Source organism: Phyllostomus discolor, chromosome 6 (genome assembly GCF_004126475.2).
Source record: "Phyllostomus discolor isolate MPI-MPIP mPhyDis1 chromosome 6, mPhyDis1.pri.v3, whole genome shotgun sequence".
Taxonomy (NCBI): domain Eukaryota; kingdom Metazoa; phylum Chordata; class Mammalia; order Chiroptera; family Phyllostomidae; genus Phyllostomus; species Phyllostomus discolor.
Window position 1 is genome coordinate 137,808,714 of NC_040908.2, and position 26,139 is coordinate 137,834,852.

The 26,139-nt window shown below is 42.5% G+C and overlaps 1 protein-coding gene across 2 annotated transcripts in view; it reads left to right on the top strand.

Moving 5' to 3' along the window:
- NELL1 (neural EGFL like 1) overlaps positions 1–26,139 on the top strand; it is a 729,686-nt gene that overhangs the window by 148,987 nt on the left and 554,560 nt on the right. For both annotated transcript variants that reach the window (XM_028515811.2, XM_028515812.2), the window contains exons 6-9: positions 7,178–7,250; positions 8,168–8,250; positions 14,878–15,012; positions 16,482–16,584. In XM_028515811.2, the coding sequence (XP_028371612.1) occupies positions 7,178–7,250; positions 8,168–8,250; positions 14,878–15,012; positions 16,482–16,584 (394 nt within the window). The remainder of the gene's footprint in view (positions 1–7,177; positions 7,251–8,167; positions 8,251–14,877; positions 15,013–16,481; positions 16,585–26,139) is intronic.

Sequence of the window (26,139 nt, forward strand, 5' to 3'; positions counted from 1 at the left end):
AAATAAGAGCGTTAAAAAAGAATTAGCATTTTTGGGTGGCAAAGCTGCTTTTATTTGTATCAGAAAGCTCTGAGTCTTAGAAGGACTTGCCTAATCTTAGTTATTCCTTACAGAAGAGTGTAATAATGGCATGATTTTTCTAATCTTTTTTTATTGCATCTTCCTATATTTCTTACTGTGAAATGAGAAATGTTCTTGAACAATGGAAATAATTGGGCATTAGTTCTCCCAGAAAAACGCCCATGATGTACAACCTGCCTGGTGCAAATTTAATTTTTAGTGCCTGGTGAGCTGAGTGCAGGAGGTAGAGGGTGGCAGCAGGTGGGTGTGACAAAGAGGGAAATTCCATTTTTCTTCCTTCCGTTAGTACTAATAGCAAACATTTATTAATTTGGGCTCTACACATTAGGGATTTATTTAGCTACTCAGATTGGCTAAGGTTTAGCATTGTACTAACAATGAGAAGACGGTTCTTTAGCAAATTAATAGTGTAGATAAGATTGCGGGGAGGAGGAGATATTAGGCTACCTAAAAGGGTCGCTGTTTTTCAGCCCCCCAAAACTGGGCTGGAAATATATAATTGTATTGTGTATTATGGCATTGCATTTTGTATTATACATCGTATTATATATTGTATGCATTGTATTAGCATGTAATGCAAATAATTCATTATGGACAGTTGCATAGTATCTTTCAGCTAAGGCAATTAAGATAGGACCTTATTTTGATGACAGGACCTCATTGTAACAACATCTTGTTACCTCCTGTAACTCTCAAACTGTCTCAAATGGTATGTTATTACTTATGCATGTTGCAGTGGCTCAACACTGGTGTTGGAGTTTATGGCCTAGGATTCAGGTGTCCTTTAGGAAAGCTCCCTAAAATATTAAAGCCCTGGGTCATTCGTAGGTCAAATGACCAGGTGAGCTGCCTTACCTCTGTCGTCCTCACTGGGCATACAGCAAGATCACCTCGGAAGCTTTTTCAAAATCTGCATGACTGTCCTCCCTCAACCTCCTCTAAAATTCAGATATTCACCCCTAGTTTAACAACTCATGTCCTACCTGTTCTTCACAGACTAACAGCTCTGAAAATGTTATTATTCAATAATGTGCAGTTCATGGTTTTCAGGAGTTTGATGCCTTTAAGGTACTTTTTGTTCCTACCATGTGAAATATACTACAATAGGAACTGCCGGGGATCCTGAGATGAAAATATATGATTTTTGCCTTCATGGTTTTGATAATTTAGTAATTCTGTTGGCTGCCATTCAGCTTCAAATCAGGAAGATTTTACTCTATTCATATACTGAATTTGGATGCTATTTTCACCACTCTGAACTTTTAATGAGTAAACCCTTTTGCTCCCAAAGAAACAACTGAGCAGAGTTTTTCAAAGTGACTTTTCATCAGCGTCATTTGGGACAGCTTTGAGAAATGAAGGTTCCTGCCCTACCAGGGTAGCTCATCTTTTACAGTGTCATCCCAATACGCCAAGGTTGTGGTTCAGTCCCTGGTCATGGCGCAAACAAGAAGCAACCAATGAATGCATAAATAAGTGGAACAATATGTTGATATCTCCCTCTGTCTCTCTCTCTCTCCCCCTACTCCCCCTTCTTCTCTCTCTCTCTCAAAATCAGTCTTCCCCTCTCTCTAAATATCAGTAATTTTAAAGAATTTTTTTAAAAATGAATATTCCTGGCACCCCCAACCCTACTGAAACAGAATCTGGTGGTTGACCCATAATCAAAATATTAAATAGTCAAGGTGATTGTTAAGAAACTTGAAGTTTGAGAAGCGCTGCTCTGATGAACAATCTGAAATAAAGCATAGGTCTGAATAAATGAGACCCAGTGGGGTCAGCTAACTTATGCCCAGCTAGAGCTGCATTTTATAGTAAAGTGTAGATGCACATAAAGTTAAATGAGGAGAAATAATAGAAATTCTACCTTTTGATCCCTTATTTCATAGTTTTGCAGTGCATGAAGGCAAATTTTTATGTATAGAAATCTCCATAGATGATTTTTCTGGGAGAAAAAAAGCTGATAGGGCTACTTTGTAGTTTTTTGTTGTATAAAACTCCATTTTTTGGTAGTTTCATAAAAAATAACTACACACTTAACAAATACTTCTTTTATTGACAAATGTCCTTGCACTAAATAGAACATATGGCAATTCAGTGCAAAACCTTCTGGTTCTTGTTCTAGGGAAGGCTCTGGAACATATACACATGTATGTCTTCACATGTGTGCACACGTACAGTCAAGACTCCTCTGGGTTATATTTGGTATTTATACAGTATATTGCCACCCTTCTTTTAATCCATCATGGAATTACATCCATTCAAATAAATTAACATTCTACTTTGATTCATTTGGCAAGAACACATCTTCATGCCATTTTGTGGGCTGACCCTCATGACCTTTCCTGAGAAATAAGTACAAGTGGTTTGAGTTTTTGCATTAATGGGCACTGAGAAGCTGTCAGCTCTCATTTCTGTTTCGTTTAAGTCAACATCATTGACCTTACCCACTGACCAGTGTGAAACACAAGTGCACGTCAGAGATTTGTAGTGGTAAAGGAGAGAAGTGAGGAGGGAAGTAGGTAAAAGAAAGATGTAAGAGAGGCAATTTGTAATTTGTAATGTAACAAAATCAAGGGTCACACTTTAAAAAAGCAAAAGTGATGTGTACTGTATTATGTTGCTACAGGATAAATGAATGGGATATCCTTTACAAATGGACTTTCCTTATTTCTCCTTCAATTTTAAATGATAGCCTTGCTGGGTGAAGTAGCCTCGCTTGTAGGGCCTTGCTTTTCATCACCTTGAATATTTCATGACAATCCCTTCTGGCCTGAAGTGTTTCTGTTGAGAAATCAGATGACACTGTAATTGGAACTCCCTTGTAGGTAACTACCTGCTTTTCTCTTGTGGCTTTTAGAATCTCTTATTGATTTTAAGCCTTGTCATTTTAATTATGACGTGTCTCAGTATAGGCCCTTTTGCATCCATCTTGTTTGGAACTCTCTGCCCCTCCTGGACTTGTGTGTCTTTCTCTCACTGTACTAGGGCAGTTTTTGGTCATAATTTCTTCAGATGGGTTCACGATCCCTTGCTCACTCTCTTCTCCTTCTGGTATTCCCATGATGCAGATGTTGTTACACTTCATGTTGTCCCAAATCTTTCTTAAACTCTCCTCATTCTTTTAAATTCCTTTTTGATTTTTGCTTAGGTGTTTTTTCCTACTTTGTCTTCCAAATCACTGATTTGATCCACTGCTTCATCTAACCTACTGTTTATTCCTTCCAGGGTGCTATTTATTTAAGATATTGCATTCTTTATTTCTGACTGGTCCTTTTTTTAATTGTTTTTATTTATTTATTTATTTTTTGCCCTTAAGTATCCTTATAATCATTACTTCAAATTCTCTATCTGAAAAATTACTTGCTTCCCTTTCACTTAGCTCTTCTGGAGAATTCTTTTGTTCTTTTATTTGGGGTCTGTTTCTTTGTCTTTCCACTTTGGCTGTGTTTTTGTATGGCGGGGGGGCTCCACTCACATGCCCTGCCCCCCCAGCCACCACGAATGAGAATAAGTCTACCAAGACATGATCTGCTTGAGGGGGAAAGGTGGCCGACCTCTCAAAGGAGAAGGACCAGGAGCCTTTTTACTGAATTGGCTTTTATTGGGTACGTTTGCACAGGAATACAGGTAAAGCTCATCAGTCATTGGCAGGCAGTAAGGATCAAACAATAGATAACATTCAAAGAACTAGGAGGGCTTATTCTGAGTCAGGGACAGTTAGCTAAAGAGCTATATAGCTTTGGGAAACAAACTCATTTCATGCTTGGACTTTTATCAGAAAATTGAGGACAATTTTAGCAAAGCAGGTTTCACAGGATTTTATGCATTCTTTCTTAGGCCTGATGGCCCTAGGGAACCCACCCTTCCCAGCACAGGGCTGCACCACCCTCTGTCATTGTTTCAAGCTTAAGTCAGGCAAGGGAAGTAAGACAGCCAAGAGATTAGGAGACAGAATGAGGACTCAGGCTATGTCAAAGCTGAGGGGCGAGGGTCCATTACCCCCTTTTTCTATAGCCCCCGAGTCCTTCCCTGAGGGGCCACTTTGTGATCATGTCTGTCTTAGGTTATCCCTCCTCTGAGGAATCTTACCCATCATTGGCTGATGGTCATCCACTGGGGGCCAGGCAGGGTGAAGTAAAGAGGGCAGAGGTGGTGCACCTGCCAGGGAGATAAGCTTTGTCTCTTTAGTGGCTTATGGTCCCAAGGTCTCTTACTCAGCCTTAGCCATGGGAGGTTACAGCTTCTAAAACCAGGCAGGGTGCTTCCCAACATGTTTGTGTTTGTTTCTATGTATTAGGTATATCTGCAAAGAGTCTGGTGCAGATCTATGTCAGATGCTGCTTGTGACTGGCCCTGGGCTACTTGTTTGGAGCTATTAGTTATCCATAGCTTGTGGCTCCCTCTTCTAGGCCTTTTGGTGTGCAAAAAAAAAACCATGCTGTACATGAAGGCTGGCTTTTACACCAAGGTGGGCCTAGGGGAGGGTCAGCTACAGTCTCAGAGCTCCCAGAGATCCGCCTTAGTTGCTAAACTTAATTAGTGATATAAGCTCAAGCTGTATTCAGCTTAAGCTCCACACAGTGGGCCAGAGTAATTCCTGCAGTCAAGGTTATTGCTTCACTTTAGGCTGATGCCCCTTGAAGGGGAGTTCTCTGCCTGAGAAAGATGGCCTCTGCAGTATGCGGAATGACTCAGCACAGGGATCCTGATGGCTGTTCCTTTAGTTCTTTCCCCAGAGCCACAAGCCCCAGACTCTCCTCATGCATTTCTAGTACACTCTGCCCTCCCTCTGCCAGAGGCCAGGGTAAGTGGCTACAAATAGAATTTCATGTTTAGCTTTTTAAGAGACTCTCTGTGTCTCCAGCCATCTCTTTCTGGTGGACAGAAACCCCACAGCTTTTCACAGCTGGATATTATCTGGTTTCCTTTCCTGGCTCTGGTGCTGTAGGCTGAGGAGCCCAGCCTGGGGTTTAGTCCCCACACGTCTCAGGGAGGACTCCTCACTCACTGAAATATCCCTCTGGAACTTCAGCTGCTGCCTGTGGAAGCCCGGCCAGCTCTCTTGTGCCTCCTCCGCACTCCCTCCAGCCTTTCTTCTGTCTATCCTTGGTTATAAAGCTTCTCTTCAGCTAGTGTTCAGTCGGTGTTTCAGGATGATTTCTCTACAATTTAGTTGTAATTACAGTGTGGTCCTGGGAAGAGGCTTGTGCAGCTTCCACTTACTCTTCTGCCATTGTGAATCTCAGAAATGGATTTTCCATTTGCTATTGGAAAGGTAATTAATACTACAATGAATGTGTTCCAGATTCCTGAGTGGTCTTTCCATGGCAGATAAAAATAAGAATGATTTAGGGTTTTTCAGGAAACAGGTAATAGTAGTACCTTATCTTTCCTGGTCCACATGCTTTCACCACTTCATCATCTTGGATGACAGAACATCCTGGTTTGCATGGGACTCTCCCAGGAAAACCCACATAGTCTGGCCACTCTAAATGCATCCTTATTCAACCTGATTAGATAGATGTTTTCTAATGTGATGTTCAGTTCTCTACAATGGTCTGTTCTTTGATGTGGATACATACAGCTTTCTCCTTAATTCACTTTTTTTCTTTTACTTTGAAAAGTAGCACATGCACAGAGATCTAAATTGTGACGGTTTTAGTTTGAACAACTCTTTTGCTGACCCAGCCCTAGAGTGTTGGAAGGATCCTTAACTTTTGCATAGAATGCAGTGCTTCTCCTTGCAGATGGAGCAACTGAAGCTTAGAGAGAGTGGTTTTTATTGTCTAAGTTCACCCAGTTAGCTGGAAATGGATCTAGAACTGGAACCCAGGTTCCCTGACTTCCCATCCCATGCTTTTCTCAAAGTTTTCAAGTGTGCTTGATCGGTACCCTGTCCTCTTAAAGGAGCTAATTCACTAAAAACGGAGCCACTTTGCAACAGGAAGAAGCTGATGCACTTAGATTACACTCCATTAATTGTACCCTGGAATTCTTCTGTAAGAAATTACAAATTCATGTGAATTCATATTCAGCAGCAGCGGCAGGGACTTCCTCCCCTGGTGAGGCTGTCACATAATCATAATCACTGCATCCTCCTGGAAGAGGAAAAGGTTAACAAATGTATCTAACTCTGAGGAAGAGGGCCTGCAATCCTGTGATTTCTATTAATATTTCCAATTAATATTTTATCTGGAAATAATAAGCAGAAAACAGCATCTGCTGTTTAGGAGATGAGTGCATGAATGTTAAATGTTACTTCCTTGGACAGACTTGTACACTATCTTAAGCCAATATTTTATTTATAGATTAAGTTCAATATTCTGAACTGGCTTCCACATTTTCCATCTGTTCTGTAATATCTCTTCCATCAAATCAGTTTAAAAAAAAACACCTGGGTACAGAATCTTGAAATTCAGCTGGAAAACTTCACAGCCAAGTCATTATTTTCATTGAGAGATGGGAGTCCCAGTGACTTTCTTAAATTGGGGTTGTACTTCCAGAATTAGTTACAGAATTAAAAGGCTACCTTTTACTCACACTGAGATGTTGAGCCATGCTTAAGATTTCCCAGCCCCAAGTCATGTTAATTAGCCAAGAGCAAAGATTATTAGGAAATTTTCCCCGGGTCTAATTTTATTTACTTGACTAAGTGAGTCAATAGGAACATTTTAGTTTAATATGTTTCTGTGATCTTTTTGCTCCTGCTGAAACAATTCTATAAATTAGGAATAGTTCACGATCCAGGATGATTAGGGCACTGAGGAGAATTTTTACTACATCAGTGACTTTTAGGTCCCATGGTTAAGGAATGTTTTCTGGTGGATCCTTAGTGCTATGGAGACTTCTGCCTCCACAGCACTAAGGATCCTTAGCAGTGGTTACTAACTGTAGCTCTCTCCAGATGAATGTGCATTTCAGCATTTCTAGGAGAGGATGGTTTGAAGTAGTTCAGGGTAGACTAAGGCCGGCTCACCTTTTGAGTGAGGATATCGGTCTTGTATAAAAATCATCGGCTTTGGAGGGGGTGTGATAAGGCCATGTGAATGCGCAGCTGCCATCTTGATCCCCACCTTTCTTTTCTGTTACCAAGGGCATCATCCAAGATGGGAAAATCATCTTTATGCCGAATGGATACATAACACAGTGTCCGAACCTGAATCGCAGTAAGTAGCAACTTAAAGCATTTGTGAATTTTTACCTATTATATAACTTGTTTGTAATATCAGAGAACTAGGGGAGGAAAGATATGACACACTATTCATGGTGTTGACTGATGAGGTGGTAAGGTTAGTGAAGGAACTTAGCTCTAGTATATACCTCTGTGTCTTTGAATTTCTAAAAAGCTTGTGGATTATTTTATTAGCTTTAATTAGAATTAAAGTTTGAAGGTAAGAAAAGTTACATTAGCAGTTTGGGTTCTGTAGGTTGGTACAGTAAGGTAGGTTTAGTATAATTATATATGTAAAAACCTTTTTTGAATTGCTATTTCTTTAATTTTTTTAGCTAGTTTCCAGTTCTATTGCTATTGTTTTACATTTTTACTTAAACTTCTTAAAATCATAGTTTACATTTACTACTATCTTGCAGCAGTTTCAGGTGCACAGCCTCGAGGTCAGACGACCACATACCCTTTACCAAGTGTCCCCCTGACGTTGCCAGTACCCCGCCTGGTGCTGAACACAGTTATTGCAATGCTTTGGGCTGTATTTCTTATGCTTTACTTTATTTAAAAACTACTTTTTAAACTGCTTGACCTGGATTTGAGTTTTCTTTTTCTTTTATGATGATTTGCAGCTTTCCAGTTACCTCTCCATAAATATGAGGTTTAATTTTAACTTAAAAATATGATACTGCCTTTCTTTTCAGTGAATAGTCTCTTTTCCTCCGTTCATTTCTTTTTGTTTATTCATAAAAGGGAACGATCTATACCTGAACTGCTCTGATTTTATGGCAGTTCCAAAGCAATGTTTGAACAGAAAGGCAAAAAACTTTTCTACATAGCCAAACAACTGCAGTTTAAAAAATGTCTCTTTTATATTAGCATTGTATCAACATTTGTTTTTATCTTTTCTTTATTGAGCTTGCCCAACCTGTAGTGATTTCTTAAGCCTGGTGCAAGGAATCATGGATTTACAAGAGCTTTTGGCCAAGATGACTGCAAAAGTAGGTATCTGAATTTCTCTTGTGATGTTTCATTTCTTTCTCCACGGCTAGCTCCAAGTTAGAGTTATTGCTCTAATGGAAACATTTTTAGCCTTGCCATCTGCAATATGTTACTATGAAAATGGTTTATTCTTACATGAAATAGCACTACCTATAGTAAACATAGCTATTTCTGTCTTCAATACTATTAGGCTGCGCTAAAATGTTTACTTGAAAAATGTTTGGAAGAAAGAGGCTGTATGTGTCACTCTTGATTCCCTGGGAGTGGAAAAGGATTTGCCCATTGGCTATTAAACTCATAACACTGTGAGAAGATTGATATACGGTCAGAGCCAAATAAGCGAATGCATTTTGGGTGTAAGAATAATTGTCAGTGATCAGAGGGGCAAAATAGCTATTGTTAGGGAGAGATTACTGTCACAGGAAGGCATTGTGGCACATTTCTAATATACGAGTCGTCTCAGGACGGGTCCTGAGTTAAATGGTGAAGGAGACAAACTGTGTTTCAGCACCTTCAGTTTGATAATTCTGTATCTTTTTCTTCTCCGCATGACCCATGTAACAATAGTCCTTTGAGGATCTGCTATGTGCTGAGTGCTATGTCAGGTACAGAGGAGGCATTGGTGAACAAGACATGATTTCCACCCCTGAGGTGCTCCTATTGAGAGGCAGAGCCAAACATGTAAACAAATAGGAGCTTTCATACATATTCATAAAGTTTAGATTCATAATGAAAAGCCCTGAGCTTTGCGGTGAAAGGCACGAAGAAACAGAAAACATGGCTAATGCTGCTGTTATGATACTAATCAGTCATGGACGTGAGTTCCAGCCCGGGGTGGAGATGGAATTAGGTTGGGCCTAGGAGGCATTATACTCTGCAAAAGGAAGAATTTTGGCAACATGAACATGATACGGGAGTCCTATTCCATCGGCGGCTGTGGCTGCTCCCTGCCACCAGCCATGGCTCCGGGAAGAACATTGGTGGGTATGTGTTCTGGTGGTAGGGCCATGTCTTAGACCCATAGATAGTGCTGCTAAAACCAACGTGCCTGTTTCAAAGTAGGGTTTTGGCCACGTCCCCTCTTGTCAGGCAAGGAGAGACAGAACACTTTTCTGAGAGAGAAATGGAACCTGAGATTCGAGAGCCTGATGCATTAGCTTTGCAGCACAGTGGGAATGGGAAATGCAGGCAATGATTTGCCTTCCCAGCGTGTGGCACAGAGAGGCTTTTATTTCACATTGTGTGGAGCAGCTTCCTCTCAATACTGTTAATTACATTGTAGCTTGCTACCAAACTTCTGGAACAAGAAGCACATCACCCAGCCTCTGGTGACTGAGGCTGTCTCCTCCCTGGTGCTGAGGCTGCCCTGTGCTCTCTCAGCCTGTCTTGTTAACAGAGAGTGGAGTTCTCTGCTTTTTGGTCCTAGGATATCCAGGATTCACACTGAGCTCTGTCCCCAAAACATTCTTATGTAAAATGAGCCTTTGCAAGGCAGAGGATATTTAACTGTGGGCAATGGCAAGCAGAAAATAATTTAATCCACCTTCTGACCCCGCCTCTTGCACTTCAGAAGATTTATAAGTCTGTTTCTTTTAAACAATGGATAGAACTATAATTAGAAAACTTGGGTACTTCCATTTTCACTGCATAATTTGGAATCTGTGATAATCTAGAAGAGGAGTTGGCAATCTTTTCCTGTAAAGGGCCAGCTAGTGAATGGCAGGCTTTGCAGGCTAAGAGGCAAAATTGAGACTATTATGTAAATATTTACCTCATTCAAATGTAACCATTCAAAATATAACCACTGAAAAACGTAAAAATTATTCGTAGCTCACGAGCCTTATGAAAGTATGCTGCGGACCAGATTTGGTCCACGGGCTTTCGTTTGTCAACCCCTCAGCTGGCAAAAGCTGGAAGGTAGCCCATACTAGGTAATATTTACTGAGTGTCTACTATGTGGCATTTACAGTGCTTCAACTTTTTATAATCTCTGTCACTTTAATCCTCACAACAATCCTGTAAGCTGGGCCTGATTTAGTAGCCTCCCTTCCAGATGAGAAGACTCAATTCCAAGAAAGTTAAGTAACTTTTTTTTAAAGTTATACAACTTTTCCCAAGCTAGTGGATGGCAGAGCTGGGGCACAAACTCAGATTCTCCAAGGTGAATCATGACTGAGAAAGTCTATAGCTGGGGAAGAGAGGGTTAGGAAGAGTGACAGGAGGTGTAAAGCAGGGGTGACAGATGGAGAGGGGCTGCAGCAGGGGTACTGAAGGGATCGGTGAGAAGAGGAATGAGCAATAGAGAGAGGATACCTGTTGGGGGTGAAAAGTGAGCACAGAGCTTATAGCATCTTATAAAGGAGGATAGTTAGGGCAAAATAAAGGCCCCTTAACCCATTCTTTTTTGGTGGCCGCTACTTATTTTCCTTGGAAATGAGTGGATTTTTCTGAGTCTGGACCCGAGTCCTGCCAGGACCACATGGGATCACCTTCTATCACGTCCTTGTCTTATGGGTTTTCGGATTGCAGAGACTGTGCAGAATCAAATTACAAACATAGGGTTGGCCTGGCAAATTCTCAAAGAATACATTTTCTTCTAGTCAGTGTGCCAACACCTGAAGAGCAAGATCTCCTTCCTGTGCCTTGTGAAAGCCTCATTTTCTCTTTGTTGGGTCTTAAACTGAGATTACAGCCCTTTGGGGCCCGATCTTCATGTAGGAGCTTCCTTTAGAGCACCCTGTTCTCTAATTCCTCTCCCCTGCACCCTGTATAGCCAGTAAGGCAGGAGCTCAGGGGTTCACTACTGGTTTCGTAGCAATTCCATGACATAGGCAGGTGAGATCTGGAGATCCAGTTTGGTGCATGGCACACAATGAGCATTCAGTGAGCCGTAACTGTAGTTAATTACATTGGTAAAGCTCGGGGAAAAACAGGCAGCTATGAGGGAAAGATGGTCCTTAAGAAAATGTATACCTTCCCCAGGAGCTGGTATCACACAGCCTGGCAGGGGCAGTGAGTTGATGTCAGCGGTGTGGTGTAGAGTCAGGTGCCAGGAGGTCTTGGAAAGCAGCAGAAAGTCCTCACCCATGGGTCAGAGTGGGTCCTAGTAGAGAGAAGCTCAGTGCACAAGCTGAACTGGAGATGGTAGCCAAAGTCAAGTCAAACCACATGCAGATGCTGGAGAAGCCCAGGGGTCGGGTCTGCCTAGGAGGGCTTGCTGTTCCTTTCCTTCTTTGAGGTGGGGAGGTTGGAGAGTGACTGTGCCCTTGCTAAATACAGGACGGGTCCTAGGCATGGATTGCATGTCCCTTTCGGTGGTAGTGGTCTGGGTACACAAGAGCCCTCTTCAAGAATCCTGGCACTCTGGCAAATCCAATACATTTTCCAAGGCAGAGAAGGTGCTGGGAAGCTGTCCCCAGCTGCTTCCACTGAGTGATCCATAAGACACCAGTGGCCCTCTGGTCTTCTCTGGAAGTTTCCTCAGTATGTTTTGACATTGTGAAAGGCACCATTTTCTGGGCTGGGTGCATTGTGATAGGGTCAGGCTCTGCCCTGCTTTGTAAGCTCTGGATGAAGAGGTTCTGGAGACTGGGAATTTCTTGATTCCTTCCATTTAAATCTTCGACAAATCTATTTATGCAAATCAAGCAGCATTTGGAGTGGCATTTCAGCTTGTAACATATTTAATTTTGAGACTTTCATTGTTTTGTACCGCTCAATAGTGATTTTTCAATTAAGCTTAAAGATTTAACACAATAGAACAGTTCTTTTTTCCCTTCCATCTAGCAAATGCCAAATAAGTAGTATTTCAGAGAGAAAAAAAAGCAATCCACTACATGACTAATGTACTCAGGTCCATTTATTGACCTCTTACTGTGAAAAAGGCTTCTGCTGTCTATCTTTGAATGTGTAAGAGCTGAGAATAAATGATTTGGTTCTTGGTTGCTTACATAAATGCATGAACAAAAGTAAAACAATAGAGATGTAGACTTGATACCGTATCTCTTGGATCTGCAGGCATTTTTGGAGAAAATGGCAGGTAGTGTAGAAACAGCTTTTGAAAATGAATTTGTGTGAATTCAGCATGCTAACATCAGTGACAGAAAACATAATTCAAATGTTGATTCAGAGTTGTTTTCTTTTATTATTGCAACAGGATGTAGCAGAGAGAAACAGGAAGGCCAGATACATATTTGATGTCTTTGAAAAATTAGTTTTTTGCTTTACTATCTGATGCACTGATGTTACAGAGAGTGGGACTTTTCAGTGTTATCAGAAAAGGCTAAATATATTAAAAACAAAAACAAAGTTCAGGAGGTAAACACAGTCCCAAGAACAGCTGTTATTATATTAAAGCTGAGGCTTTCCTTGGAATTGAGTTTTATAGTTGAGCATAATTCAGTCTTATTGGACATTACTGGAAATTGCCATGATTACCCCTAGGCAAACTCCTGGGTTTTCCGGAAACTGGGACAGGTTTAGAATTGCCTTTTGGGTCATTTAGTCTTTAAGAGGTTTTCTTGGAGTGCTACAGATACCAGAGTTGTTCCAGGTTTTCTGAGTGAGACAGGACACTTCCTCTCACAGCTACCCCACTCTCTGTTGGTTTTAGGAGGGATGCAGATGGAGGCCAATTTTTCCTTGTTCAGTCCCAGGTCAGCCATCAGTCACTACCTTTTATAGGAACCACTGGGGCTATGGAATGAAGTAAAGATGGGTGATGTTGTCACTTCCTTTTTTATCTCTTACCTATGCATGGTTTTGATCATGTGACCTCACCAAAGTCTTGGAAGTGTATTTTCCCTTTGTTTCCTAAAGGATTCCTGAAAGGACTTAATTATCACAAATTCTAGAAACTCTACAATCAGGCTGGAGAGTTAAATGTAACCTGAACTTTGGGAATGTAACCTGCATATTAGAAGAATCATAGGGAGCTGGTATTTCAGGAGCAGTTCACTGTCAGTTTCTTCAGGGCTGATTGGCGCATGTGGCTCATCTGGGATCCTATTTGGTCTTTTCCCTGCCCATTGGTACCACCTGCAAAAGGCGGGCCAGACATGAGGTTTCTTGAAAAATTCCTAAAACTTGGAGGAAGAGGATGAAGTAAGTGACAAAAGCCAAGGTTGGAATTTCATATGGATTCCATTTCCAGAGAGTGGTGCTGTTCTCAGTAACTGAGAGGAGGCAGGCTGTGTGGATTGGAACCAGAGTCAATGCAGAAGGATGGTCGGAGCTATCGTGACCCAGGTTCAACCACCAGATCTATAAAGCACTGGCTTGAAATAGTCTTAGTTGGATCAGAGATTGACTTAGCTTCCGGTATGGGGAAGATACTGAACACATGGAGGTATAAGTATGATTGAGGAGGAAAAGAAAGCCTATTTGATGAGTTTTTAGGAAGTTGCATTTGTTTTTCAATCAAGGCAGTCTCCAGGTAAGGAACGGGAAAGAAAGGAAATGCTGGTAGTGGACTGAGTTACTCCGTGTAGATGTGGCAATAGAAGGATGATATTGTACTTCAGGATTTGGCACTGCATTTTGGAAGGCAAACTGGAGCAGACTGTGTGGAAGGTGATTGTGAGAGCGGATTCGAACCATATTGGGAGGAGCTGTGTGGGGACCCTGGTGGGGCTGGCCGTGTCAGGAGCACACGTGAGGACAGGATAACCTCAGCTGTTCGAAGGGAGGTGCACTCGCTAGGATAGTTCCAAGGGCAAAACTGGATGTACTGAGAAAAAGGGAGACATTGGAGGGCTCAAGCCAAGAAGGATGTTTAAGACATCCAGAGCTAACCAAAAAAAAAAAAAAGTATTTCCTTGAGAGATAATGTATCCCACCAATGGAGATATGAACACAAAGACTGGAAAATCACATGATTGGGTTACATATGAGGACATTCAAGCAGTATAATTCCTTTTAAATAAAAGATTCTTAGACCCTGTGATTAACGGTAACAGGTGACTTAGAAAAACGAAAAAGTTTCTTTCACCAAATCTTGTTCTCACTGGGGGTTTGGTTGCCTCTTCTGACCTTCATCTGAACACCAAAGTGGCTTCTTGGGACATTCCGTTTGGGGGGATTGTGAGCTGGAGAGAAGCTAGATCCTATGGCTTTCCCTTTTCCTGGCCCCAGTTCTCCAGAATTTTTCCTGAGACAGAAAGCAATGACTCCCCAGGTTGTAAACCATGGTGCTGTGGTCACTCCATGAAGAACACAGAGAAGATGGTGGGAGGTAAATGGGGTCACACTGGAGTTCCTCACCAGGGCTCCTGCAAACACTGTAATGCATCCTTGAGAACACATTCATTACGAGGGCTTCCGTGTGGGGCTTTGAGCTGAACGCACATATGTTTTGGAACACCCAGGGGGTCCCTGAGATACAGTTTAAAGTCTCATTTGGTGCTCATTAGACCATGGGAGCCAATATGTCTTTAATTTAGAATGATTCTACCTCACATAAAAGAAAGAAAATTTAACACAAAAAAACATGTCTGACTAAGGATCAGTGAGCCGCTCTGGGCATTTCCCTCGCTCCTACTGGAATTTATTTTTTCTTGTTGCTGGTAGCTTTGTTAGGACAATGCAATTGAACTACAGAAATTACAGCTGGTAACTCTTGTTTGCAGCTAAACTATGCCGAGACAAGACTTAGTCAATTGGAAAACTGTCATTGCGAGAAGACTTGTCAAGTGAGCGGACTGCTTTACAGAGACCAAGACTCCTGGGTTGATGGTGATCACTGCAGGAACTGCACGTGCAAAGTAAGACTCCCCGTGAACAAATACAATAAAACACTTACTTTTAACTTTATTTATATTGTTGTTTGTGCTCTTACAGATGTCCCCATCCTCTACCCCCATTGTTCACCTCCCCCCTCCCAACCTTCACCCCTCTGGCTATCCCCACAGTGTTGTCTGTGTCTGAGGTAGGCAGATACTCGGATGTTCTTTGGCTTGTCCCTTCACCTGCTTTCAGGCAGCCCTTCCCCTGCTCTGACAGCTGTCAGTGTGCTCCATGTGTCCATGCCTCTGTGTCTGTTTTGGTCAGTAGTTTATTTTGTTCATTACACATTTTTTTTTAAATCTTTTTTTTAAATGTGTGCTTTTTAATTTTTTTTATTTTTTAAAGATTTTATTTATTTATTTTTTAGAAAGGGAAGGGAAGGAGAAAGAGAGAGAGAGAGAGACATCAATGTATGGTTGCTGGGGGTCATGGCCTGCAACCCAGGCATGTACCCTGGCTGGGAATCGAACCTGTGACACTTTGGTTCACAGCCCGCGCTCAATCCACTGAGCTATACCAGCCAGGGCTTCATTACACTTTTAACGGGGCAGTTTCACTGATTACCATGTAATCTGGTTCTTCACTATGTAGTACTAACTCTAAGAAGTATTACCTTTGTACTAAGCCCCTGTTTGGTAATCTGTGCTGTTATGAAGGGAAATTGGAAAAGTATCATTTCATACATAAGTGCTTGGAAATTAAGATCTGTTTTCTCTCAACAACACAAGGTCTTAATATGATCTAATATTATTATACAAAGCATAGTACTGTTTAGACTTTGGAGGTCAGAATATCAGAGAGGAAGAACTCCTTTGATTTTTCAAAGAACATAGTGGTTAGCTTCATTCATGAACCTTTCTCTGCTAGAATAAATTTTAAAGGGGGATTTAATTCATTCCTATGTGTTTTTTTATTTTACAAAGTAGCCATCATTTGTTTCAGAGAATATCAAGACCCTTCGACTTTGAGGTATTCATCATGTGTGTACGCCTTCCTCTGTTTCAGAGAATTATGGGAACCCTCCCCCCAAATTGATATGTAAACTGCATCCAGTTGGAATTATTTGATGCATATCCGAAGAATGCCATTGTTTGTCTGAGAAAATACAAAACAGATTGTTGGAGCCCCAACAATGATTGAAAGGGTCTGCAAAAGGTGTTATTTATGTTCTCGAAAAAATAGGCTTTTTGTTTCCTGCCTAATCTACTTAACCCACATGGGCAGGTGGAAAGAAGCCAGTGATATATATCAGAAAAGTAATTGAGGTGGCATGGGTTCATTCAGGCTGGAGAAAATATTTTATTTGTGGTCCTGGAGTGGACTGGGAATTCCTCACATGGCTTCTGAGTCCCTGATGAGGTTTCTGGGATGAGCCGTGAGCTTTTTCCGCAGAGGGAACCTGCCAAGGGCACTGCTGAGATGCCTCTCCTTGTCCTTCCTTCCTCAGAGTGGAGCTGTGGAATGCCGGAGGATATCCTGTCCCCCTCTCAGTTGCTCCCCAGACTCCCTCCCTGTGCACATTGCTGGCCAGTGCTGTAAGGTCTGCCGGCGTAAGTACTGACTGAGGGTCAGGGTGGCCCTCTGCACTTTGAGATTTACTTTCTCCCCTCTGTGTTAGGCCTTGACTGATTACCATTGATGAAATGAAGCACCAGTAGTTGATGTAATGTTAAATGTATGGTAAGAAGAGCTGCTATATTTTAATCATTTGTGATGCGGCAGGCACTTTACATAGGCTATTTAAAAAAAATCCTCACATTAACCCTAATTACTTTCCTTCTTTCCATTCTATGCAGAAGGAACTGGTATTCCCAGGGATTTAGTCACTTGTACAGGATCAAACAGCTGGTAATGGGTGGAGACCATCTTTAACATCCTAACTCCAAAGCTCCATGTGCTTGGTCCTCCTCATCCTGAATGATCAAGTTAAGGGCCAAATTCAGTGTTTTGGCATTCTGAGGTCTTGGCCAGATTTCCTGTTATTAAAAGGTCTTTGTTAGGAATTTTGGGATGAACTTCAGCTATAATACTAAAACAATTTTCCTCACAGTTGGCTTGTCCAAGTTATACAGTGATTTAAAATCCTTTTCCCTCCATATTGCAAAGGACACTATTTCAAGTGAAATAGTGAAGTGAACATAAAGACAAGCAATGTGTAAAAGCTGCAATTTAGAAAGCTTGTTATGCGCCAGTTACCCTGCTAGATTCTTGACTTCTCCTAGCGTATTGAATCCTCGCCTCAATCCTTCTGGTGGAGATTATTATTATCCCTGTTTTACAGGAATGTTAGGCTTAAGGAAGTTAACTTACCAAAGTCACAGGACCAGTGAGTGGCAAAGGTGAGATGTAAAACTAGTTCTATTGGACTGCAAAGACCATAGTCTCTCATGAAACTGTATGGTCTTCTGTAGAAAATGAGTGTTTAGGTTAGAAATGTGGCATCCTACAGATAATTTTCAAGATCATTTCCCTGCTGAAAAGCACCAACATCATTACATTTCAAAAGACAGTGGTTCAGCTTTTTGCCAAGAATAGTGTGTTACCTAATATGGCTGTGGAAGTGGGGATAGCTGGTCTGGTCACACCTGCCCAAGACTTTGTTAAACTCAGAGGAAGCTTTTGAATGTTCCCTTTCTCATGGTTGGCAGACCACACTCATCACTCAGGAGAGTGTACTTGGTATTATCTAAAAGGAGAACCTTACTCATTTCTGTTCCAAGAGCTTTGGAAGTCACATCTGGTAGTACCTTTAGCTCAAGTGCCCAGGTGTTGAGGTTACAGTTTGCTACTATGATAGAAAGATAGCTTTTAGTAGGTGCATATATTTTTTCCGATTTTGATATTTTATGTGATAATCAACAGAGGAAGTTGAAAAACTATTGAGAATTTGTATTTAAAAATATGAGATATTTCAAATCTATTATTATGTGTTCTCTGGACAGATCTGTGGATGCGTTTTCGTAGAAATTATTGTTTGGACATAGAGGGTAGATGAGTCTTTTAGCTGTTTTGTGTTTTAACCTTTTGACTTTCTAATTGTGAGAGCCATGTGTTTATTTTGTAACACTTGGAGTCCACAGAGGAAAGATAAAGATGGGAAAATCTCCCATAGTACCACTACTTGGAAACAAACACTCTTGAAATTTTAGTGGATTTCATTTTTTAAAATTTTATTTTATGTACAGTTGAGATATTACTATACAGAGAAATTTTATTCTAGTTTGTTGACTCACCATTATCACTTAAGTATATTCCCATATTTTTAAAAAGTCTGTATAAAGCTCATTTTAATGAACTTCATAGTGTTCCATTGTTTGGCTATTGCCTAACTTATTTAATCATTCCTCAATTGTTGGATATCTAGGTTGTTTCCTATTTTCCACTCTGATAAGTTTCTGTTTAGTAACATGTTTTGTATAGAAAATACATTGTTGTATATTATATTTCCTTAAGGTACAATTCTCCAGAGTAGAATTACTGGGCAAAAAGTCTGACATTTTTCCCTGGCTGGTGTGGCTCAGTGGATTGGGTACTGGCCCACAAACCAAAGGGTCACCAGTTTGACTCCCAGTCAGGGCATGTCCCTGGGTTGCAGGCCAGATCCCCAGTAGGGAGCATGTGAGAGGCAACCGCACACTGATTTCTCTCCCTCCCTTCCCCTCTCTCTAAAATTAAATAAATAAAATCTTTTTTAAAAGCCTGACATTTTCAAATAATACATATCAAATTGTTCTCGCACCAGAAGTGTATGGGGTAGTCATTTTTATTTATTCTAGTTTTGGGGAGTTTTAAAACACTGCTTAGTAATTTGCCCAGTGTTACCTAGATGCTGATACACAGGCGAATTCATACCATTTATCTAGGTAGCACTAATTTTCTCAGTAGCTCCAACTGGTAGTTTGATATCTTTATCATTTAATAAAATGGTAATGCAGATAACTTATTAAAACCACTACTTAAAAAGGTTAAAAAGAAATGCTACAAGGCACCTCTGGTGATTAAAACGTTGAAAACCTTTGGCTGAGAGGGTTCTCATTTTTTACTTGCTTTTAATATAAATATGCATGAGGCAGTTACTCAGTGCTAGTTCCAGCAATAGTGATAGAAGGCTCCTGCTTGCTTCAGAGGGCTTGCTTTCAAGTGAGAGACATGATTGGCAGTGTCCAGAATTATAAATGCAACCATACGAGGTGTGAGATGGGGCACTTTGGGTGCAGACGAACAGCCTGTGGGTGGTGGGAGAGGACACTGGTGGAGGGCCTGGCGTGCTCCCCCGAGGAAGTGGAGCCAAGCTAAACGTTTCTAACCCTCTAGGAGGTGACGGTGGCAGGTGGATCAGTGGGGTGGAGGAGAGGAGAATGAGGAATGATAAAGCAGAGTTCTAACATTAGTCAGTAGGATTTCTAGAAGTTTTCAGATATCTTCACGTCAGAAAAAGATTGGAGAGTATTTACTTTTGTTGTCCCCTAGGATAATGTTTTGTAAGCTGCTCTCTGGGTTTGGGTGGGGGCAGTATTCTAGGGACTCTGAGGAAAGGTATTGTTCTAGCTCAGGTGATAGGAGCCGGTATACAAAAGCAGATTGTTAAATCTGCTGACATACTAAGTGTTCGTGCCCTTGTCATGGCCTCAGGAGATGCAGCACTTCAAAAAAGACGGCATCTGATTGGAAGTAGGAGAGAACTTTGTCTAACTGTCCATGTCTCAGTTCATTGCCTACAGAAAGTACTTTGTTCTATTCTGCACAAAAGCTCCTTTTCAAGAGCAAGGAGATTTTTATAGTGGAGGTGTCAGGTCCTGATACTAGAATCTTCCTTTATCTGTTTGGGACGCATCACGGAAAACTTGAGAGCTGTCTAGATTCCTTAGCTGTGGGCACGTAGTCCAGGGAGTGGTATGGGAGTTTCATTCCTCAAGCGTTTGTTGGGTATCTGCTCTATTCCAGGCATCGAACAAACCTAGCTCCAAATTAGAATCACTGGGTAAACTTCTAATTTACAGAGTCCCAAGGCCCCACTTGGACCTAGTAAATTGGAATCTCCAGGCAGTGGTGTCCCAGAGTCTGTATTTTTTTTTGGGTGGGGGGAAGCAGATTTGTGAACTGGAAGAGATTTGAGGAAGGCAGAGTGGGAATCTTCAGCTGTGCAAAAGAGAATTTACGAAGGAATAGAGGTGGCAGAGGGAAAGGGAGACTGTCTGATATCAGAGGGTTCTCACGGCTGAGTGGCAATAAAGCTGCAAAGGTGGGTCGGGGGTGGGTGCTGATGATCACATCCGTTCGATTTGCTCAGTCATCCTCACGGAGGTTGCTCTCCCAAACACTGTCCTTACCTCTGGGTGCCCTAGCAGGCCCACGTGGGTCTTTCGTTTTGTCAGGCACTTTCAGAGCAGGCCTATGTGGGCCTTTCATAAAAATAGACCCTTTTATGTTTATTAATTCATTAATTTTTTCAACACCCAAAAGTCACAGGCCCCTTTATTGTCTCCGTTTTACAGATAAGGAAGTGAAGCCCAGAGAGGAGAGACTTGTCCAATGTCTCTCAGCCTTGGTGGGGCCAAAGTAAAACCCAGGTAGCCTGGCTCCTGTTCTGACACTCTTACCCTGTCTCCTCTATCCCCTGCCGTCCAGGGTGATACATGCACTGTCTCATCACCATAGAGTATTGGGTAACATACCCCCTGTGTAAGACGCAGTGGCGGTACAGAGAAGGGAGAGATTAACTCCGTTAGAAACTTGTGCATGTGCAAGTGTGCATGTGTGCAAGTGTGCACGTATACTTGTGTGTTAGGAAAACTTCATAAGGGACATAATAGCTGAGCAGGGTGTTGACAAATGAATAGGAGTTTGCTATGTGGACAAAGTGGATAACAACACACCTGCCACCGGGAATTGCACATGCACAATCATGGAAGTAAACACAGCATTGGTTTTGGTACTCAAAAGCAAGATTTTAAAGCAGGGTTGTGGCATGATCAAAGAAGTGCTTTTACAAGGGCTGCTGTGCTGCATCTGGAGTGGATTTGGTGTGGGATTCTGGTATATTCCAGGTGGAAGTGGTGAGGCTGGCAGGTAAGCACTGCCTGGGGAGAAGAGAAAGAAGGGGTGGATATGAGTGGTCGCTAAAAGTCTGGTGCATAGTAGGTACTTCATGAGCATTTTTTGGATGAGACAAATGAATCAGGGACACACTGTAGGGGACAAGTTGTCAGATTTGGAATAAGTGCTGATGGAGAGACTCTTCGTGTGATTAACAGAAATGAAAGCAGGTGGAAGAATTAGTTCAGGGAGTGCTGCATTCTGTGCGGTGTGTTTGAGTTGGAGATGCCTGAGGAACAAGCAGTGGATGTGGGCGTCTTGCTCAGAGGGTCCTAGGGTTTTTTCCTGTAAACATCTTTGCTGCCAGCATGCTTGCTGCAAGCATTTTCACTGTGTAATTGCTGAAAGGCAATTTCGCTATGAAAGATAAAAGGATAAAAAATTAAAAAGAAACATTAAAGAGGACATAATGTAGCATGAAAAAATTAGTAGCAAAATTAAAAAGACTTCATTGTAAAAATGAATATACATTGTCTTTGAAATCTTTTGTTTATGGTGTGCTGTGCTTGGATTTTTTTTTTTTTTGACTTGTTGATTTGTTACTGCTTTCAGTGTTGCAGGATTTTTTTTTCACTGAAATTTCTTCCTTCATTATAAGAGATATCATTTTCCAACTAAAGAATTGATGATGAATGCACTCAAAGATTGTTGTGAATTAGTAGTTGCCTTTTTCCTTTTTTAAAATCTTACTTATTTAATTAATTTTAGAGAGGGGGAATAAAGGGAGAAAGAAAGGGAGAGAAACATCAATGTGTGGTTTTCTCTCATGTGCCCCCCACTAGGGACCTGCCCCACAACCCAGGCATACACCCTGACTGGGAGTCTAGCTGGTGACCCTTTGGTTTGCAGGCTGGCGCTGAAGCTACAGAGCGACACCAGTCAGGGCTAGTTGCCTTTTTTCTACTTGTCATAGGTTGGTAAACTTTTGATTTTGTTGGGTGGGAGGGGATGGTTGTGGTCAACAAAAATGACAACTGATATGTTGTCATTTTCTTGTATAGGATGCATTCTGGCTAAGATTCTTGTAACATAAAAATGGGAGTACTGTGAGAACTTTGTCAATGGAGAAATGAAATGAAATTGACAACTAACTTAAATACATTATGTCAGCAGCAGGCAGTTGATTTGTTAATGGAGAAATGAAATCTAACTCTCAAAAATTATTTTATCTTCTGTGGTGAAATTGCCAACAGCCAGCTAGGTGGTGAAAATGTTTGTGGTGAAAACGTGGCAGAGATGCTGACAGGGAAACTAGTGAACACGGCTTGTATGGGTGGTACCCAAAGCCACCTGTGTGAGTGAGCTCACAGAGGGAGGAAGGGTCTCACTGCCACTCTCCTTTAAACCGGGACGCAGACTGCCGGCTTTGATATCCTAAGCTACTGCGTGCCAAGGGATGGCTGGAATATGTGCAGGGCACAATACCTAAACAAAGACAGAGCAACCCCATGTCCACGTCTGACAGGGGTGCTGAGTCGTACCTGTCCATTGTTTATTTAATACTCACCCAAATGGCACACGTGTCCAGTCATTGCACTAGAGAACTCAGGTTCAAGTTTGAAGGGCCAGATGTCTGTGGGTGCAGAAACATCGACTGTACACCTATTTCTCTAAATCCTCGGGACGTTTTCTTCTGACACCATTCAGAAGGGTGTGTTGGTGCCGAGTGTCAATTTCACGGTCGGACACTGTGAAACGTCCTTGTTTGCATGTCCCCAGTGTGATGTGAAGGGCTTCAGGTAGCCATGCACATTTCTACTGGCACTGGAAGCTGTCGGATTGGAGTCCCCAAAGCCCCAGCCAAAGGCACCGGAGCCTGACTCACCTTGTGCTTGATTTTCCTCAGACGTCAAAAATAAGCCCTCCGGCTGTAGATCTGAAGGCTGGGTAATGAGGACTGATGTTAGGCACACGGAAGGTGGTGGCGGGCAAAGAGGGGCACTGCCAGAGAAGAGGGGTGGGTGTGAGACAGGAGGACACAGTCTGGGTGGGGGGCGGGGGTCCTGAAAGCTGTCCTAAGGTAATTTCACAGACACTTGGTATCGTGATCATAGCCACATCCCGCACCAGTGCCAAAGCTGTGGTTGGCGGGTGTGCAGGATCATGCTGACTTTATTCGAGGCCCCCAAAGCACACTGCTATGGGAGGACATAAAGTTCAGTGGACATTTGATTTTTACACTGACTGGTGGATTTGAGGGCTGCATGAGTCCCCATGTGTGCTGTGAATGTAAACAATGAAACACTCTCATCTCCAGATAGGAGTTTGGGATGAGCCAGGGGAAGAGAGTAGTCAGGCATGCATCTTTGGACAGGGTAGCAAGTGTGCTTGTGCCATTGTGCAGGCCACGGGGCAAAATAGGGAAGGAAAGCCTACTTCTTTGCTTCCCAGCTTGGGCAGGAAGCAGACGGCAGATTTGACAGCAGGGCATTAAGCAGAACTGCCACTCCGGAGTGAACCGCCTTGCCAGGTTGGCGGCGCTGTGCCGGGGAGTCCGGGAGGTCATTAGACAGGGGTTCCAGGCTTTGGGAGCTGTGGGCTCCCCATGCAAGCTGCAAGGAAACTGGGGAACCCACATCATCATTACTGCCAGCGAGTCATGATTTGTCTCAAAAATGGAGTCATAAAAGATGATTAGGGACACACACACACACACACACACACACACACAGAGTGGTACCTCGGTACTCGTCATTAATTCATCCCGACGAGTGGCGAGCCAGCGACGATGAAGCGTTTTCTCTTGCCGGGTGGCATCATGACTCATACAAGTTCTAGCAAGTTCAGTGGGTGGTGAGCAAGCGCCGATTGATGAAGCATTTTTTCTTGTCAAGATACGATGTGTGCCAGGTTTGATGAGTTCTGAAGCTGACACGTACCAAGGCATGACTATGTATGAGTATATACATTTAATGAGGACAATAAGGAGTCTGCCTAGAAAATGACATCGATTCTCTACGTTTTTATTGCCATTGTTGCTGTTTTTGTTCCGAGGCCCTTGGTGTCTGCCTTTAACGTCACAGAGCACAGAGATGTAGATTACAGCAGAGGGAATACAGCCAATAACATCGGGATGAGTGTGTGTGGGGCCAGTGGGTGCTTGAAGCAGTGGGGAGACCACTCGGTAAAGTACGTGATTTTCTAACCACTTTGCTGTACATGGGAAGCTCATAAAGAGTAATATGGAATGTAAACTGTAATTGAAAAATAAAAATAAATGTAAAGAATTGCATTGAGTAGCAGAAAGAACTCTTATCTGGGAATCAGGAAATTTGACTGGCTTTTACTACCAACCTGAGGCTCGTTAGTTCTGACATTATTTATTGTTGCTAACAATAGGCCCAGAGAGTCACTGAGCTTGGGGCTGGAGATAAAACTGAATAGACGCAGTCCCTACCTTCCCAGCAGTTACAGTTAGCAGGGGAACTGTATAATTAACTGGGCTACTGAGATAAAATGTGAAATGTGCTGTGTTAGAGCTAGGTCCAAGTACAACAGAAGCACACGGTCAAGGCATTGCATCAGTGTTCAAAGTCAGACCCAAGTTGAAGCTGAACTGATGGGTATATAGGAGGGGAGGCTGCCAGTGAAGGTGGATGAGACGGGATCTTCCTGGAGGAGAGAATAGTTATGCAAATCCCTGGAGTGGGAAAGAATGCCTGGCTAGAGAGTTGTTGCGGTGTGGATGTTTGGGAGGATGACCAAATGCAAAGGTACTGCTGAGCTAGGAAGCTTGAGAGACAAAGAGGAGGCACGTGAATGGCCTTGAGTTCTGAGTTAAGAAATTTGAACTATATTGAGGGCACTAGAGATCCATAATGATTTTAAAGCAGGACCTTGTCTTTGTGCTTAAAAAAATCTGACTTTTGTATGGGGAAGGACTGGGTGAAGATTGAAACCAGAACACAGAAGACAAGTTAGGAAGTTCAGGTGCATTAAACTGGAAGGATGAGGTGGCCTGAATGAAGACTGTCTGTGAGGAGGTGGTGGGGGATGGAGAAGAGCAGGTTGACTTGAGAAACTTAAGGAGGGATCATGGCGAGGATGTGGGTAGTGATCGCACAGGTGAGAAGGATCCCAGTGGTGGGGTGCGGGGCTGGGGTGGATACGGCGACCATTCACTGATAGTGGGTGTGAGTGTGAACATATCTGAGTGAGATGTGTGTTGCAGTGGGTCAGATTCTGAGGGCAAACAGACTCTGACATGGAGACTTGTGCTTTATGAGGAAGCTCTGTCAGGGTCTCCTGGAGTGAGGATGAGAGAGAGGAGGAAGCAGACCTGGGCAGGAGGAGAGCTGAGCTGTGGCGCAGTGACGGCAGCTCCCTCAGTCCTTCCTACAGGGAGCTCCGGAGTGGAGAGGACCTGTTAGAGTTATCCACAGTGGGGCTGAGGGCCAGGACTTTGTCCTACCTTCATCGCCCACTCTTTGGCTGAAGGGGACTTGACCTTGGACTTCTTCTTCAGCCAAGAACAAGTCTTAGATCAAATCTTAGCTGAGAGCTGTTGGTTGTCCACTGTTCCAGCAGCTGCAGGAGTGTGTCCTTTGGCCGTGGAGAGGGATCTGGGTAGCACACCACAGCTTCCTTTGTGGGATCGCGAGTTTAAGTAAACCAGTGCCTCTGGGCTTTCCCCTTCCTGAGGCCAACAGGAGTTGGACAAGTTCATTGCCAATGTCCCTACATACTTGAACATTCCATGAGAGTCATAACGACATAGAACTAGGAAACTATCACATTTAATCAACCTGTTTTGAACAGACATAAAAAAGGAGGTTCTGGGAGGTGAGGTAATTTTTATAAAACAAACAGTGATTGGTGGTAGGGATCTCTTAGCGTGCATGTCTTCACTTCTGCTTCTTCCTAGGGCCAGGACTAGAAACATCCTCATCTGGGCTGGGGAGGGAGTGATTAGGCTTTTGTTTCCCTGGTCCTGTCGATGTGGCTGGTGAGTTTGGTGGAGACACATGAAGGTTGTATCAAATTAACACGTTCCACACTTGCCTAAAAGT